Source organism: Natrix helvetica (assembly GCF_964273705.1).
Source record: "Natrix helvetica genome assembly, chromosome: Z".
Classification (NCBI taxonomy): domain Eukaryota; kingdom Metazoa; phylum Chordata; class Lepidosauria; order Squamata; family Natricidae; genus Natrix; species Natrix helvetica.
The window spans coordinates 87,115,720-87,135,015 of NC_138554.1; the positions used below are offsets into that span (position 1 = coordinate 87,115,720).

At 35.0% G+C, this 19,296-nt stretch overlaps 1 protein-coding gene and 1 long non-coding RNA gene across 2 annotated transcripts in view; both read right to left on the reverse strand.

Moving 5' to 3' along the window:
- Positions 1 to 218: 218 nt before the first annotated feature.
- LOC309381663 lies at positions 219 to 3,179 on the reverse strand. The gene is made up of 4 exons (XR_014173578.1): positions 3,094 to 3,179; positions 1,808 to 2,473; positions 1,029 to 1,138; positions 219 to 622 (listed from the first exon to the last, which is right to left on the reverse strand). It is a non-coding gene; the product is annotated as an uncharacterized lncRNA (long non-coding RNA).
- A 1,521-nt stretch (positions 3,180 to 4,700) lies between these two features.
- LOC309401588 (collagen alpha-6(VI) chain-like) overlaps positions 4,701 to 19,296 on the reverse strand; it is a gene marked incomplete at both ends in the record, with an annotated part of 126,193 nt that continues 111,597 nt past the window's right edge. The window contains 6 exons of the mRNA XM_081970655.1: positions 4,701 to 5,212; positions 14,395 to 14,533; positions 16,520 to 16,582; positions 17,080 to 17,142; positions 17,855 to 17,890; positions 18,915 to 18,965. Of these exons, the coding sequence (XP_081826781.1) occupies positions 4,701 to 5,212; positions 14,395 to 14,533; positions 16,520 to 16,582; positions 17,080 to 17,142; positions 17,855 to 17,890; positions 18,915 to 18,965 (864 nt within the window). The remainder of the gene's footprint in view (positions 5,213 to 14,394; positions 14,534 to 16,519; positions 16,583 to 17,079; positions 17,143 to 17,854; positions 17,891 to 18,914; positions 18,966 to 19,296) is intronic.

The window sequence follows — 19,296 nt, forward strand, 5'->3', positions numbered from 1 at the left end:
TTCTCCAGAAATTATTTTATTTATAAAATGATTTGAAGTCCATTGATGAGAATTACTTCCAGTGGCAATCAAGAAGTGATAACTAACTTGTCTTACATTTAAGTGTGACTGAAAAGTCTGGCAATCCTCGCTTGATCGTAGCTTCTGATGAGTGAATCCCCAAATCTATTTCTGAATAAAGTCTAAAAATTCATTTCTTTAATTGTTACAGTAAACTATTTTAATGCATTTTGTCAGGTGTAATATTATTATACTAGTTGTGATGCACACATTTTTCAACCATTCACATGTTCAAAAGAAAGGCTAAAATAGTGTATGAATGGACATTGATTTATTCAACTATGCCTCTGAACAATGAAGGTAAGAGTAAGTCTACAAGACATGGCTAAGTTAATATTGAAAAAGAAAGTTTTTCTTTTAAAAAGGGACAAGAATCACAATCATTTCATAGATTTTATATATTACATCTTGTTTTTTTCTATACACCATCGGAAAAGACAAGTTGGCACCATTATAAACATATTATAAACATTAATATTTCCCTCTACCAATTTACAGAAGAAACAGTTGTGTTTTATTGCTTCTGTGGATGTGCAGGTTCATACCATCTTCTGTCAATCATCTGAAAAATATTAAAGCACTTTTGAGTGCATTCAGAATTCTAATAAAAATAATCTTACAAACTTTCCACATATTCAAGAACAAAGTCCGCTAGCTATGACAATAACAGAATGATTGAAGTGTTCTTCAGCAGATACAGTAGAATATATGAGGTCGTAATTGCTTAGCTCTTTTAAATAAATGCACATATTATTTGTTTTCAAATAACTGGGTTTGTGATTTGTATACATTCTCTTTTGTTCCCTTGATTGATTTCAAAGTGATAATCAGAATGCTCTTAAGAGTTAAATTATTATTATGAATATAAGTAAGTGAACTGAGCAGAAAATAGTCAGATCTAAAATGAATGGTTGAACATAGAAATATTAAGGGCAACTAATTTATAATGAATCAGTAGCTTGACTTACTTATGCCTGTGATTTATGACTGTGATGCTTCAAAACATGTCTTGATTTTTTAGTGCTGATCTTGTGACATTTTGTGCTAAGTTCAAATGGTGGATAGTTGTTGAATCCATCTATTTTGACCCCCAAAAAACATAAAGGTAAACATTTAGAATATTATAAATAGTATTCTTCTTTTCAGCATTAAATTTATAAGCACAGAAAACATTTATACATGAACTGGGTCACCTTTTTAATATTTAAGGTGCACTAATTGTTTAAAATTCCAATTTTATTAGTTTGGAAAGAATTTTGGCCTTTCTTGAAAATTCTGCTTGAGTCAATAAATGAGCAAGCGGAAAGTTAAGAATTAACTCAATTTATTAATTATGGTGTATTCATTCCCTCTAATATTAAAAATATTAAAAATGAATATTTGATATTAATAATATCAATCTGAGGTGATATTTCATCCATACATGGGAGAATTTGATGGAATTCCCATTCCAACCTTTGAAAAATTATTCCAGGGGAGGACAGTTCATGACCATGTCTCTCTCCAAATGGCAATGATTCAAAATGCCAATTTTGGAAAGTTTGGCTTAAGTACTTTTTTTAAAAAAAAGTTTACACATTCCTCTCTGTATAAAATGAAGACATGAAGAAGATGATTTGAAAAAGATTAATGCTATTAATTTAAGTGCCATTATACATTAAAACAATAAGGAAGGGGGGAAACATTTGTGATGGGGAAGGCCTTGCATAGATTAAAAACAAAAACCATACTCATTACAAACACTTACTCTGAAGAAAATATAGAAAAGGTTTCAGGAACATAATGGCATAGTTTAGTTCAGGTTTGTGAATTCTGCCAAGCTGAATCAGATGCTGCTCCAGAGGGTAACTTGCTAGCTCTTGAAGTTCTGTGCTATTATAGTTCCGTCCCACAGAAACTACCAGCAAAGCATAGCCTTGGCACTTGGCTCTCAGAGACACTTTCTTTAACACTGCTTTATCCCATTGACTTGTTCCACCCACAGATATAATAATGATAACCTTGTGTTTCCTTGGGTTTGGAGTATGTGAGAAAATGTGGTTAATTGTCCACTGTAGAGCATGGCCAACAGCAGTTTGACCATCCAATTGTTGAACGTATTCCTGGATATATTTTTTCATGAGCTGTGTTGTATTGAAAGCCACTAAATCAAATTCTTTCTTTACAGGTATCACCTGGGTTTGTGGTTTCAATGCTGGTACAGCATGGCTCACCAAAGCTATTCTGTCACCAATGGAAGAAGTTGCAGGTCGAGAGGAAATATCAAAATGGTTCAGAGCTCTGCTTAAAAATTCCTTCAGTTTCTCAAACTCATCAGGATTTATTTTGCTTGAGCTATCCAAAATGAAAGCAGCGTCAACATATTCCCTTGGTGGTCTGATTTGTTCACAGGCAGCATCTGGTTTGCATTTATCTGGAAAAGACATAAAGTTATCTTTCTCTTTACAAAGAACAAGATAATGCTCCAGGGACTAGTTTTATTGCATATTTAGGAACAGTAGTTTCAACAGAATTGTTTTCAACTAGATGATTTGCACAGATTTCCAGAATTGTGCTTGTTTTATTTTTATACCTTGGTATTTTGCCAAAGGAACTAATTGAACAGTTCATGTGAGTCTTTTTTTCCTATTTTATATTCAAATGAAAATTGACAAAGGGAATTTTCTCCACTTCTCCTGGCAGAAGAACTATATAGAGAATTAATCTACATAGAGATTATTTATTAAGAAATTGGACTGGAAATATGTAAACCTGGCTGAACCACTGATATGGAGCTCAGTTGGTGAGTCTCCCATATATACTACCTTGAAAAGGCAAGATACATATATAAAAAGAACAGAGTATACAATTTGATACAAAAATAGCCCTCATTTAAGTGCATTTAATTAATATTTTTTAAAATAAAACAAGCTAGACATATATCCAAATAACAGCTCCTCAGAAACTCAGAGATGCTAAACTCTTTCAGGCTTCTAGTTCAATAAAAATAATAACCATCATCTATTTCAAATATATGTGTAACATTCTTCATACCATAACAAAGTGTGCACAGTTGGAATCTTTTCAGAAATGGTGAATAATCTCCTCCAGTGGGAATGGTGATGACTTGAAATTGTCCAGAATCATCCATCTAAAATGTTTAAAAAGTTAAGTTTGATAGATAATTTATTATTTATTTATTAAAATTAAATCATTTTGCATCAGAGCTCCACATGATAATCTCTTCTCTTAAGATAAACCTAAGATTTAAAGGGCTACTTCTATTTTTCATCAGCATGAGAATACATGCATATATTTTCAGCAATTAAAAAAAAAGTTTTAAATAAATGTATATTTCAATCTGAAAATTGTCTTGATAGGATAATTGCATCAACAAAGCAACCACAGTCTTTCAGAGGACCACAAGGTAAAAAAAGAGGAATTGAAGTTTGTGGAACTGGGCTGTCTTTATTCCACCAGATAAATGTGGACCTTCTCCCACTACAGTGTGATGCAATGTGTCATGCAAACAAAACAAACTGCTATGTTAATCTATCTTTGTATGTGTTTATTTATTTATAGCCCACCTTTATTATTTTTAATCCTTGGGGAGAGGGAGCGGTTGACAAATCCAATAAATGAATGAAATAATAAATAAATGAAGGCAGAAAACAAATCTATTACACCTTCCTCCTATTTTACACACAACTCTGTGAAATGAGTTGGACTGAAAGAGTGTTATTGGCCTAAACACATCTGTTTTACATGCATAAGGACTAGTTCTGGTTTCTAGCCTAGTGCCTTAATCAAGTGCCAGAGACCAAACCGGTTATTTGGTGTTATACTAACTAGTACTAAATCAGACTGGTTTCTGTTCCTACCATCCTGTATGCAGGTTATAAAGATGATTTTGTAGAGGCATATAGACAGAGACATTAGCATGGTGCAATCTGAAAAATCACACTCAGATGGCACAAAATCTTTCTGGATACTTATGCTTCAATTAAAGTCCAGAGACAGATATCCAATAGGTTAGTTGCCTTTTGTTTTTAACAAGAGGATAGACAACTTGGAAGAATGCTTGAAAGCTATGCACTGGAAAGGATCAAAATGAATAGTAAGCATAGACAAAAAATATGGACAAGAAAAATTTAAGCATTTGGAGAATAAAGAGGTTGTCTGGCAAGCAAAGTCTGAGTGCTGTAGTGACTGGATAGCAGCTATTGGATAACTGTAACATGAGATAAAAAAACAATGATTCACAATAAAGGTTGACTTAGCCTTTCATCCTACTGAGGTTGATAAAATGAGGGCCCAGATTGTTGGGGGCAATTTGCTGACTCTGTAAACTGTTTAGAGGGAGTTGTAAAGCACTATGAAGTGGTATATAAGTCTAAGTGCTATTACTATTGCTATACTTCTAATATTATATATTCTGTAACTTGTTTTATTCACTGCACAGAAATAATGCTTTCAACCTTTCTGATCATACATAATCTCTGTGCTCTCTTTATGATTCAAAACTAAAATTCATAGAACAAAATAATTTTATCTTCTCATAACTTATTTCCTTATTTATTTAACTTATCTTATAAATATGTGCAAAGTTATAGTTGTCAGTAAGGCAGAACACAATTATTAGATGCAAAGGAAATGAAAGATTATAATTTTAATCTCACCAGAAAAGCATGGTTGATCTCAGGTACATTATTAAAGGCTAAGATGACTGGGACAATCTCTAATGCACTGTATTCAAGAAGTGCTGTGTTGACAGAACTTGGATGGTCAGACTCTCCATTGCTGAAGAAGACAGCAACTTTCCTCACATTAGCACCTTGGAGAGTTCGCTTGAAGAGATGCCTGGCAACAAATCTCATGGATCCACCAATGTCGCGTCTGTTGGTTGTTCTCTGCAAAGAAAGTCTATTGAGCTCCTGCAACAACTTCTTTTTATTCTGGAAATCTATAAAGCGGATCAGATAGTTAGTGTTGGAGCTGTAGGACACAACAGCCACTCTGGCTCCCACAGGGCAATTGCTTTCTCTGATGTTTACTTGGTTCACAGTCTCTGTGACAATCTTTTTCATCTGTTCAAACATCTGGAATGTGGTATCCTGGGATATATCCAAAGCAAATACTAGTTCCGTAGCATATGCTGGACATTCTGCTGTTCCTACAACAATAGCACAAATTGGTCATTGAGCCAGACTTTTTTTCTTTTAATTTTATTTATACCTTTTTCTTTATCTTTAACATAGATAGGCGCTTAGCGAACAATGTATTGTCTGGGTCAATTTACTTTATACATGATAGTAATATTAATAATACTTTTTACATGTGCATAATAATAATCTTTCAACTTCTAATGCTTATGTATACATAGTAATAATAATATATTATATTATATAGCTGTATACCTAATAATATTTCCCCACTTTCTAACTTCTACCTCTATTCCCTGGCCACTAATAGAACAAGTCACATATCAAAAGGTATTTGTATCTAGCCATCATCTTTTGCCCTTTTTAATATTTCCTTGTTGATTTTTTGACAAATCTCCCATGCTTCTCCCTTGAAACCTTATATCTTCTTACATCACTCATACTTAATCTAAGTATTTCATCTGCCTCTATGTCTACCTCTTGTTTTCCAGTCTCTAAAGTACCCGTCAATAACTCTTTCATCACTTCTGGGAGAGGAGATCTCCCTCTTTACCCTCTTCTATATTTTGACCTCTTAAATAGTAAATTGCCTTCTCTGTTTTAAGAGTTATTACTATCTCTCCCAGATATGTTTGTGTCAGTTGTTGATTTTCCTCTTCTATTCTTTCCTCCGCTCCTTCTAATTTCTCCTCTATTTTCTGGATTTTTTGTTCATTTTCCTGTCATTTGCTGATAATTTCCTAATCTAATTTCTATCTCATGCATCTGTTCGTCATCTCCTTATGATTCTTTGTCATAGTTTCTTGACTATATTGAAACATCAATTTTATTTCTTTTTGAAATGTATTTGTTTTTTATGTTGTAATATCTTACTTTGATTTAATGGTCTGAAAGGTGCTCAATAATCAAATCCCAATGTCCCAATTGTCCAGAACACAAAAAAGTCAACGAGAAGAGTTTGCTCAACCCTGGAAAGTTTTTTAGAGTCAACTATATTTATCTTCCTCAGAGTCAATCAATTTACTTCCTCTCAATTGTCCCAATTTATAGATCTTGTTTAACTTTCCTTCTTTTGCTTCATAGGAGTGAAACAATATTTATAATCCAGAGCGGCCAATCAAATTCCCAATCATTCAGACTCAAGAGCAGTTCAAATCAATTCCAAAAAAAGAGCATGTTGTTTACTTGCACTACTGCACTAATGCACTACTTTAAAGTCTTCAAAAGGCTCACAATTTACTCCCAAACTGTCAAAAAGCAAAACTTATACCTACCATTGTCCACCAGTAGATATCTTCCCTGCTCTTTCTCTTTCCACTTATACTAAATTCTATTTAAAGTAATCCATTGTTCCAGGTGTTATTTGTCTTTCTTCATTTTGTTTCCCTTCTTTTTATCAATCCTGGCCTTTTCCAACTATGTAGTATCTTTTCTCACCAGGAGGTGTCATCCCAGCTCTAGCTTTCAATATTGAAGTGAAAGATATACCAGCTGATTGTCAAATAATCAAAAAGATTGTTTTTCTTTATACAATTTATTCCAGTAGTCAAAAAATATCTGCAAGTTTAACTCACTTTTCACAATATTATAAATTCCAGTCTGGTCTTTCTAAAACTTACTGTCTCCCATTACAATTCCATTTCTCTTTTGGGTCTGTGACCCAAAATCTGTGTATTAATTTGCTGCTTTTTCTATGCTTTGGATAATCCTTCTTTCAGTAATTTTTTTATTTGGGGATAGGTCTCTAAAATAGAAGTTGAAAGTTGTCTCACACAGTTCTAATACTCCATTCACCAACAGCTCATTAGTGCTTCTTTCTTCGGTTGCCCCAGCTTTGGTCTGGCCATAATGGCTATCTCTCTTCTTTGTTGGTTTGGAGGATGTCTTGGATCAAGCGGGAGAGTGGTCACTCCCCCATGATCAACAATAAAGGTGATTTCTTCATCACCCCTCCAGGGTGACTTTAGCTCCTTCTGCCTCCCAAATGAAGAAGATTCAGCTGGGATTCGCAGAGCCCTGCTTGTCACTGTGTTAATTGGTTTGCCAACTTGTGCTTATATTCTGAGTTATACAATAGACTGAATTGTTTCTTATCTGACAATGATTAATGTGCATGTCTCATAATACGTCACACATTCTTTACTTTCCTCCTGATCTTCCGTTCGCCTGCCAAGGAGGTGGGCAACATAGCTCTTGCCAAAATGGAAGATTTAGATAGTAAGATTTGTATTTTATTTTATTTTATATTAAAGTTGTTTATTAGAATATGTTTTCGGGTTTTTTTTTCTGCTTATTCGGAAATATGCTGCTTGGAAAGCCGACGATCCACACCTCATTAGTTCAGGGTGGAACTTCAGCTGACAATAATGCTAGCAGAGCATGGTTCTATAATTTACGGCTTTTTCCTTGTTAGCTATTTCCAAGAGATAAGCGTAATAGGATAATTAGAGAGAATGATTTACGATCGGCTCAGGACCGATTAAATCACTTTTTAACAATGCCGAAGAAAAAACAACAGAGAGGTTCCTCTTCAACACATTCCGATGATTCCCTCCTCTCTGATACAGAGGAGACAGAAAACTTTTCACACTGGCTTCCAGGCTTCCAAATGCCGATTGGACTGGATGAGAAATCAGCTATGGGGGAAAAATCTCAACAAGATGGGACTGCTCCAGGAGATAACAATTACAGACTGAGGTCAATAACACCTCCTTATAATTATGCATTTCCCCAAATATCTCCAAGAGATTTTGAAATGCTCGGGGCAAAACCAAAGCGTTCATTGCCCCTAGAGCAAATTCACCCCCACACAGAAAGAGAAACTTATGAATCTCCCCAGACTTCTGAGCAAGATATGGAAAGCTATCGTAATCAAATAGAATTTTTTGAAAATGAGCTTTTGCAGGCCAAAAGGGCTTATTCCATGCTCAAGTCAGAGAAGAGAGACTCCCATGTTTTTCAAATTTCTGAAAATGCCATATTGCCTTCTTCTCCAAAGCCTAAGACACGCCCCCTGGAGGATACTGTGTCAGGCAAATCAGAACAGAGAGGTGTGCACTCATCACAATTGCCACGTGATCTCCTTGGTTCTCCAATATATGTCACACAGGCAGAAATATTGCAGCCAAGAAGTGAAGCTGCACCCCCATCTCCTGTCAGAAATAATTTACTAAAAGGAACCGACATGCATTTTAAAATTAACAAGCATTTTCAGGCAATGCAACAGACTCTTTCACAAATGTCTGTAGACCATTCAAGTATTCAGGCTGATAGGCTCCAAATGCATTCCCAAGCCCAATTTTCAGCACTTCCTGATGGTGCACGCGTTTTTCCAGATGGAGCAAGGCAATACTTAATGCAGCAAAGGGAGATGTCTGCCCCCCAAGCAAGCCAAGTTAATTTTGCTGCTCAAGCATCAACTGCACCTGTAATACAGAGACCACAGGTCCGATTACAGCACTCCCTGGTTCAACAACCAGCCTTTTACCCGTACAGCAAGATGCTCAAATCCATATTCCTCAACAGGCATTTTCTGTCACTCCTTTGACTGATGAGTCCAAATTAAAAATGTCAGGACAGAATTATAAAGCCTGAGTCAGTGAGGTTGCACTCTTGCTTCGCAGAGAAGGTACCCATTGTATGGTGTTTAATCCTCCTGCCCAACCATGGACTCCTGCAATAAGAGACCTAGAGACTAGGGCTTGCACAACATTATTGATGTCCATGGATACTGAATTGCAGATTACTTTCCCGCCTGATGCAACAGCCCAACAAATTTGGGCCATTTTGGAAGATTGCTACAGGCCCATTTCAATTGACTCTTCATGTTTGCTCATGTCTGAGTTCCATGGTTTGAAGTTGAAACCTGGTGAACAAATTGGTGGACATTTGACCAAACTGAAAGGAATGAGAAGTGAATTGAGAGAAAGAGGCCATGTTATTGATGATATCCAAATGATCAGCATTATCATTAACTCATTGAATTATGAATGGAGAGATGCCATTGCAAAGATTAACCATGTGCCTATTGCTCAACGCACTGTTAATAATGTATGCAGATTTTAATTGAGGAGGAAGCTATCAAATTAGCCACACCACTTTGCAACGGCCGACAGCGTCAAGAGCTCCAGCTAGACGTCCCTTCCGAGGAAGAGTCTATGCTCCAAGGATGCCAAGATGCTACATCTGCAACCGTATGAGACATGACACCCGGGATTGTCTCCAATGAGTTTCAGCTCCCGTCACATACCAGCCCAGAGGAACAGACTCCAGAGGCAGAGGTAGAGGCAGAAGACAAGGTCGTCGTGGTCCAAGGCGTGATCCACAAGCTCCACTCGCAACATTGGCCATAACCAAAGTTCCACAACCTGATCCAGAGTATGACAGACGTCTTTTGTGGACAGTGGCACAACTTTACATGTTACCTACAGAAAGGAACTTTTCACAGAGATACGCGAGCTGGAACCTGAATATTGAGAAATGTACTCTTTCTCCAACCACCCTTGTAAGGTCATGGGAACAGGAACTGTTTACGTTGAAGAGCTTGATACATTCATCCCTGATGTTTATTACATACCTTCAGCAACCAGTAATTGCTGAAGGTATGTAATACCGTCAAAGTCACTTGTCTAGAGAGTTAAAGTTCCAGGTTCACCACCTCGAGAAAGCAAGTTACATAGTTAAAGATGGAGATATTGTTGCTGAAACCATGCTGATTGGTGGTGTTTATTACTTAAAGCCAAGAGCACAGGCAAGTATGCAAACTCCAAAAAGGGACAGCACGGGTCCAGAGAGAGTTGGTTCAGAGAGATAACCCATTTCTACTCCAAAGGCTCCTAAAGCCAACAAACAGAAAATAAGGAAGCAGGTTGCTCAGAGCAAGCCTGAGGTTCCTCATGAAACTGTTAATGTTGAAAATTCACTAACTGGTAAACCTTTGCATTCCAGGTGTATCCACAAGTGGCATAGAAGATTGGGGCATGCCAGTTTCCGTGTTCTTAGAAAAATGCCAGAGTTCGCAAAAGGTTTGGATCTAAAGGGGTGTAAGGTGTTTTTGGATTGTGCAGTTTGCAGGAAAGCTAAATCCAAGGCAGCTGCAATTCCCAAACATGCTACACGCCTGTCAACACACATATTTGATTTGGTACACACTGACATAGTGGGTCCTTTCCCACCAACAATTGGTGGTAGAAAGTATTTTCTAACAATTGTAGATAATCATTCTAGATATGGATTTGTATATCCTATGAAAGAGAAATCTGAGACCTTTCATATCTTTAAAGACTTTGCAGCATTTGTTTCTACCCAATATCAAGTTCGCATCGCCGAAATCCAGAGTGACCGTGGTGCCGAATTCATGTCTCAGCATTTCCAGGACTGGATTCGTAAGAATGGAATTCTTCATCAGACATCTGCTCCAATATACACCGGCTTATAACGGAGTCGCAGAAAGAAGACAAGGGGTTCTACAAACCATGATGCGTTGTCTCCTAGAAGATGCCAATCTCAGTAGCATATACTGGGGTGAAGCAATCAAATATGCAAATTACATTGTCAACCGTACTTGGAGCAGTGTAATAAATCAAACTCCTTTCTACATGATGTATGGCTACAAGCCTGATCTCAAAAACCTCCACATTTTTGGTTCATACGCTATGGTGAACATTCCCTTAGCTCAAAGAAGAAAAGGAGGTCCAGCAGCAAAGGGACTGAGATTTATGGGTATTGATGATAATTCAAAATGGAGCAAATTTATTGACCCTAAACATGTAATTGTGATTTCACAATCTGCTAATTTTGAGGAAGATATTGATTGGTCCAGGATTCATTCCAATGATCTTGGAGTTTTCCTAGATATGATGTTGCAGATGCCACACAGCCTGATGATCAAGATTCACAGGCAGATATTCCTTCTACCAGTTCTTCACAACCTGATGTTCCGTCTTCGCAAGCCGCAGATGCTGATGTTAGCAACGAATGTGAGGACAAGGACAAAGAAGAAGAAGAATGGACTGTTGTTCCGAGACGTTCCAAGAGGGTCACAAAAGGAATCCCTCCACAACAATATTCGTGGCAACTGACAAAAACACCCTTGCCTTTGATTTGCAATGTTACACTTCCTCCTGATACATTCACACAAATCAAGCAGCTTCCTGATTCAGAGCAAGACAAATGGTATGAAGCAATGCAGGATGAAATGGACAGTTTAAAGAAACTTACTGTATTTACACCTGCAAAACCTCCAGCAAACAAAAAAGTCATTGGCACTCGATGGGTCTACAGAATCAAGAAGAAACCGAATGGTGAGTCATTGTACAAATCCAGACTTGTAGCTCAGGGTTTCGCTCAACGTTATCCTGAGGACTACACAAACACTTACTCACCAACAGTCAGAACTGAGAGTGTAAAAAATGCTTTAACTACTGCAACTATTCTTGGTTTAGAAGTTTTCCAGTTTGATGTGGACACAGCTTATCTAAATGCTGACCTAGATGAAGAGATCTACATGAGAGGACCTCCAGGATTCCGACAGCAAGAAGGGGATACCTGGTTCCTGAACAAGAATCTTTATGGTCTGAAACAGTCAGGTTTAATGTGGTACTTATGTCTTACTGACAAACTAAATTCAATGGGCTTTATTAAGTCTGAAACTGATGAATGTGTCTTCACAAAAAGATCTAACAATGCATATGAGATAATTCTTCTTTATGTTGATGATATTGTTTATATTGGTCCAAATAAGAAAATGAGTGAGATTTGCAGAGATATTTCACATTGAAATCTTTAGGTCACATTAGCACTTATTTAGGTGTTCAGATTGACAAAACACAGAAGGGGTTTAGTGTTTCACAAGAGGAGAACATTGACCACATTCTGCATCATTGCAACATGAAAGATGCTAACACAACAAAGACACCCATGCAAACGGATTTTCACAACTTAACACATGAACCAAGTCCTGAGTTCGAGGACTAAACACTTTATCATTCAGTCATTGGGTCACTGTTGTATATTAGTAGTTGGACCAGACCCAACCTTGCACTTAGTGTTAATCTCTTATCACGACACGTAGGTAAGGCAACACAATTTCATTGGACATGCATTAAGAAGTTATTGAAATACCTGAAACACACTAAACACATGAAGTTATTGCTAGAACCAACACATACTGATTATGCAGAATTATGTTGTTATGCAGATTCTGATTGGGCAAGTGATAAGAAATCACAGAAAAGTACTTCAGGTTACATGATGTTCCTGAATGGATGTCCTGTTTACTGGCAAGTGAGAAAACAGAGTTTTGTTTCATGTTCATCTACTGAAGCTGAATATGCTTGTGTTTCAGATGCTTGTAATTCTCTAACGTGTTTTGATGCTTTGATCACAGATATCTGGACATGTCCGATTTGACCAATCACCGTGATGGAAGATAATGAATCGGTGGTTTATATTTCTGAGTCACATTTTACAGGTTCTAGGTCCAGACACATTGACATTTGTTATCAAAACACAAAGCAATTAGTTAAACAAGGTTTTGTTAAATTGCAATATGTATCTACACATGATCAAATTGCTGACATGCTCAACAAACCACTTCCAGCAGCTCAACACGAGTATCTGCGAAAGAAGATATGCCTTATTTGATGATTTGATGATCAGTCCAAGTGACAAAAGAAGGGGTGTCACTGCATTAATTGGTTTGCCAACTTGTGCTTATATTCTGAGTTATACAGTAGACTGAATTGTTTCTTATCTGACAATGATTAATGCGCATGTCTCATAATACGTCACACATTCTTTACTTTCCTTCTGATCTTCTGTTCGCCTGCCAAGGAGGTGGGCAACATAGCTCTTGCCAAAATGTAAGATTTAGATAGTAAGATTTGTATTTTATTTTATTTTATATTAAAGTTGTTCATTGGAATATGTTTTCGGGTTTTATTTTCTGCTTATTCGGAAATATGCTGCTTGGAAAGCCGACGATCCACACCTCATTAGTTCAGGGTGGAACTTCCCCTGACACTGCTATCCTCGACCATCTCACCATGATGCCAAACTGGAAATCCAGACTTTTTTTAAAGGGGTGGGTGGGTTTCAAAATATAATTAATTATCTTCAGGCTCCTTATCCTATTGTCTTTACAGTCTGCCACCTAAGTGACCAAAAGCAATGCTAGATGGTACTTCTCTTGCAAACTGTTCACAAGTAACGCCACATGGTAGGTCAATACTTGAATATATTTAAATGGAGAATGAAGCTTACCTTGGTAGCAAGCTAAAGAAAAGAAAGAAAATAATATGGTATTATTGTTTAGTAAGTAGATAGATATTTCTACTATATAAATTATTCAATATAATTGTGATCTCTTACTTTACAGTCACACTTGGGTATCAATGTCTGAGGACTGTTTTTAAATGCACAGGTCATTCATATAAAGTAGAAATTTGTTTGATTTGAATGAATCTGATAATGACTGTAATTTTCCCCTTCCTAATGCTGTCTTATTAGGAATGATTATATTATATTTGTATTCTATATATTTCTATTATGCATGATGCTAGTCATGAGCAGTATTCAAATTATTGCTACGTTATTCAATGTATTTGGCTTAATTTTTCATTGTACTGTCCATAATATGCTTATTTTTAGGTTGTGCAGCATTTTTTCCATTGGGTGTGAGGGTTGCTTTGAGATTTATTAAACAAACAACGCCGGACAACTTTTAAAAAATAGTACGAAAAATAAGTCAAAAGTGAAGGTAATGGATGAATAAAAAGATGATATGATTTTAAGGAAAAATCTGAATATTTTAGAATATCTATAATATTTATCTACTGAAATTTGTACTGACAAGTCTGATTCACTAGAAAAAATATAGTTGATAGAGGTTCAGAATGAATAAATGTATTATTGTAAAGTGTCTTAGTCTGATTAATCTAATTTTAAATCTGATTACACTATATAAATTTCATGGGATTATTTCACATGCATTTATTAATTTCCCTCTTCTTTTCCAATTATAATTTGGTAGCAACTTTAAGAGCAGATAGAAAGTTCTTACTCAAAGCTTTACTTGGGCTAATTTGGTTTTGAGACCATAATTTGTACATTCCTAATATAGGACAAAGAGAACCAAATTACCCATGTTGTCCAGCAAAATTCAACCAGAAAAAGACATCAGAAGCTCTGATACTGACTTTGAAACAAATCTGATATGTGTAAATGGAAGTAATTACATCTGTAAATTTGGCAGAATTGTCATGATGCGCTATCAAAGATTTAGCTTTTCCAAGAAATTGGCAGGTATATTCTGCTTGTGTAGGAACATTTAACTACACAGGAAAAAAAATTGTATAGAAACAACAGTAGCAGAAAAAAGGCAAGGGTAGGTTCTGGGTTTTTTTGTGTTTTGATTTTTGTTTTTGCTCCTATTATCCCATCATAATTGAATAATCCACAACACCATAAACATCCTAAGTCACACTATCTTAATAGCCCCTTAATGAGTGAGAATGTCTGCAGCATTGAGACACTCTAGCTTCTTTCAATTTAAAGCTGCTCACTCATATGGAACACAACTATTTATTAGAATGGAAAACACTCCAGCTAATTGAATGCTTGCCCAAGACAATTATTATGTTACAAATTGATACTTACAACTATGTTTCCGAATATAAGCAATGAGCGCACATGGCTGAAAAACGAAAAAAGGAGAAATTAAAGACTATGGATGATCTGAATAAATGTTTCCATGAATATATAAGTTAGCTATAGTAAATGCTTACTGAAAAGGAAGCCATGCCTTTGAATCCTTTGTTACCCTGAATAGAGAGAGAGAAACATAATATATTTGAATAAAGTATTAAAAAATGTCTTTGCATGCATAAGAACAATGAACAATTTAGATGATAGGGGTACAATAATCAGAGATAACTGCAACAAAATTCTTATTTAGCCTGGCTATTTGTTACTGTTTCTATATCTTGGAATTATGAAATGTCCCATTTAGGAAATATAAACACAACATATCGGTATTTCAAAGCCAAGCAATTATATTAAACCAGCACATAACAAACATGCCTCCAGCTTTCTAGCATTCACATTCGCTTCCATAAACATCTGAAATGTCCCATTTAGTAAATATAAACACAACATACTGGTTCTTCAAAGCCAAGGAATTATATTAAACTAGCACATAACAAACATGCCTCCAGCTTTCTAGCATTCACATTTGCTTCTATAAACATCTGAGGTTAATAACAGCAAGATCCCAAAACATTGTGCATATGTTCAGAAGCACCAGCCAAATGTACTAAATAGGAATTAAAACAACCATGAATATAGAATTATAATCAATGTAGGAGTCATTTATAACAGTTCTTGTGAGTGAGACCTTAATATGCTTTTAATGTAATTTTTAAATCATGATTACTATTCATATTTAATTTTCTGATTTTGAGAGAAAGGGTGATTTGCCAATTGAGTTAAATAGTCAGTGCTCCATTAAATTTTAAATAATGTTAAATAAATCAATATATTTATCTCCTTAATCTAACTCAGGCTCTTTAATATGATGCTCTTATAGAGAGCTTCAAGTCCTATCATCCAAAGCCAACATGCTGAATTAGTACTTTTCTTCTGATAATAGAAATCACTTCACAGATTCAAAGCATAATAAAAAGAATGATACATGCAAGGATAAAAATATTAAATTAAGCCCATTATTCTCCCATTATGTTGTATAAGACTACAAGATAAGGATAATCATCAAATAAATCTTTGTGATTTAACCAACCTAAGATATACAGAAGAAATATTAATTTTAAGATAGCAATAAGTGATCTTTGAAAGGGCAGATTAATAGAAACAAAAATAATAACAATGATAATAGGAAATTATGGATTGGCCTGGGAGATTTTGTTTTTGCTATTTTTATGAAGATTGGGATTTGTTTTAATGTAATCAAATTTAAAAACCTATTCTGAAATATAAAGAACTATTCTTGTCTATGCCTCACAGGGAAATTGCTTCATTGGTTTTCAGCAGAAAACTGTACAATGTGACTGACAGAGCTCAGCTACTCAGACCAAATAGCTCCAGTGATATATACCACTAATGTATTATCCATTCTAGGCCTAAGAAAAAGTCAATCTACATGAGCAGAGACAATCAGAAAAGAGTACATGCACTTGCCACAGTGATATAAAAAAAGAAACTTAAAGAGTTCACTTTCTTTACAAATTACTATTGCATCTTTCTGAACTACATTTTTTCCTGAAAATAAAGTTCACTACAGAAAATTGTATAAATTTGCATACCTGCCGACCTGGAGGACCATGGTTTCCTAATGCTCCTTTTTGGCCGGTGGCACCTGCAGGACCCTGAAAACAATGACATTGGAAAATCTACCATTAAAAAAAAACTTTCAGTCACACATCCTGGAAATTTCAAGTGAGTGATGCTAATGAGAGCCAGTAAGTGATCTGAAGTGATAAGTTAAAGTTACTAAATAACATCAACAAATAATTATGATTCTTTATGGCTATCATTTAAAGAGATATACAATTAATTCTATGAATCCAAGGAAATTTAGATTTGTATCTAGTATTTATCAAATTCTCTTCATTTTCTAAGCCATTTTTGCAATCAAGGGGCATCTTAAAAAGTAGTTTTCATAAAAGTTCCACAAAGCGCATGGAAGCCCTAAATCCTTTAATTATTATTTTTTAGCCTGCTTGTTTAACAGTTTATGTGTTACTGCAACAGACCTTCCTTTGAAAGTAGCATTTATAGATACAATTGGATTTATTATTAATCATACTATCTTCTTGACTATGAATTACTTTTATATAATTTAGAATATATATTAATTACTTGCCTTTTTCCCTTGCATTCCTCTTAATCCAATTTTTCCTGAAATTCCAGGATTGCCAACATCACCCTAAATTAAATAAGTTTTAAAAAAACAAAATATAAATTTGAAAGTGTAATTATTATTAGACACTTCTGATTGTTACAAAATTCATAAAAGATACCTTAACAGAGCAACAATATTTTAATTTAACTGGAAATTTATTAAGCTCTGTTAAATATATTTCTAAATAGACATAAGTTGTAAGAATTTTTAAATATACAAAAATGTATTAAAATGTTAAATCCAAACTAGCACAAAACCTATGCCTCTATCAGGATCAAATTGCTGTCATACTACAACTGCATTACCAGGATATCTCTTCCCCTCCCCGCACCCCATCAAGAACACCTCATGTTGCTTTGCTCAAATATGGTGAAAAATGCCCTCTGTAATGCAATGATTAATCAACCAATTCCACTCAGGGGCTGTTTGGTCTGGTGCCAGGTACAAAAAGTACTTTTGTTTTTAATTTTTAATTTTAATGGATTATTATGAACCATCTAGAATCAATGTGTAAATAGGTAGCCATGTAAACTCTATAAATAAATAAATATACTGATCATAGATCGGAATAAGATGGCACTCAAGTTGAACCACCGAATTACTTTGTTAAGGTTTAACCTGTGGGACTAAATAACTTATTTTCCACCACAAAGAGACTGTTCACTGTTGTCCAATTTTATTTGTATTCTACGCAGTTACACAGTCTTTTTTATTTCATTTTTGGAGCATCCATTACCTCTTGCCCTACATCTCCAGGAAATCCTTTTTGCCCCTATAACACACAAATAGAAGAAGAAAATTTATTCTTGAATAAAGGATGCAACAAACATTAAAAAAAACAACCCAAGCATCTCAGTTGTCAGATATTTCTGGTCTCCGAATTCAATTCATTTAAATATCCCTTCACTTGAATGTATACACTTTTTCCTTATTGTGTCCTGACAATCCTATTGTTCATTTTCTATTCAAGATTTTATTCAACTTGAAACATTACTTTTTTTTTTACACTGTAAGAAGTGAGGGGAAAAAGAAGAGGAGAAAAAAAGAGCCAACTTTCCCTTCCACAAACTCCTGCTAATTCTGAGACAGATCTGGGGAATATGTTATGTTTTTCATACTACAATTGATTATGGGATTTCCCCTTAAAATAACTAAATAAATAACCATTTATTTCTGTCTCTTCTTTTAAAGTTTTCTACAATCTAATTCTGAAAGTTTATGGAAATTTTCTATCTGATTAAAAATTATCCTTCCATTTATTTTAACATTATATTGTTATTTTTAACTTAAACAATTGAAATGATTATGTAGCTACATAATTTCTTGGTTTAAAAATTGCCACAAATCCTGATTCAGTTTTCCAGTGATCTGAGACCAAAAAACCTTCCCAATATGGATTTTGATTTCTAAAATAAAAATTGTTTGAAAACTGCAATATTTTCTCTCCCCAAAACAAATCTAAACATTTCATCATATCTGGATGAATGAACAGAGTTGTGCCCAAATTGCATTATTTGCTTTGGCCCTCAACACTTCCCCAAACCCTACATTTGGTTTGAACCATTGATTTTTCACTATGCTGGAATGCTTCACAATTAAGCAAGCAAACATACCAAAACTACTACACAATTTCTTGCCCAGTTTTCCAAAGTGAAAAGATGATAAAGTATCACAATTGGTGCACAACAATATATTATATTTTGTTCTTATCTCTAAAATAAAACATGCTTTATTTCTATTCAATCCAATGATAAATGAAAGTTTGATTTTCATTTAAAAGTCCTTACTGTACTTACCTTTATTCCTTTATTTCCCAGCTTACCATATCCAATTGCACCACTATGCCCCTAAAATAAAATTTTAACATATTATTTAGGATTTTTGTGCTCACCACAACTACACATTAATAAAAGGTGGATTTGACTGCTTAACTTTATCAAGTTTTCTCATTGCATTTGGATGTCACAAGATTAGGGAAGATTCCCCAACATGAATGGGAAAATAAATTACCTTGCATGTTTTTCCTACCAGCTTTGCAGATTCTTTTAAAGAAGAGAAAAGTAGTGAAATTCAGATGGATGATGAGTGGTATTATTGCACTTTGTTAACAATAGGCAATGGGTAGTGTGAATATCCCACCTTTCATAGTCATCATCCAACAACTGCAGGTTACTGAAC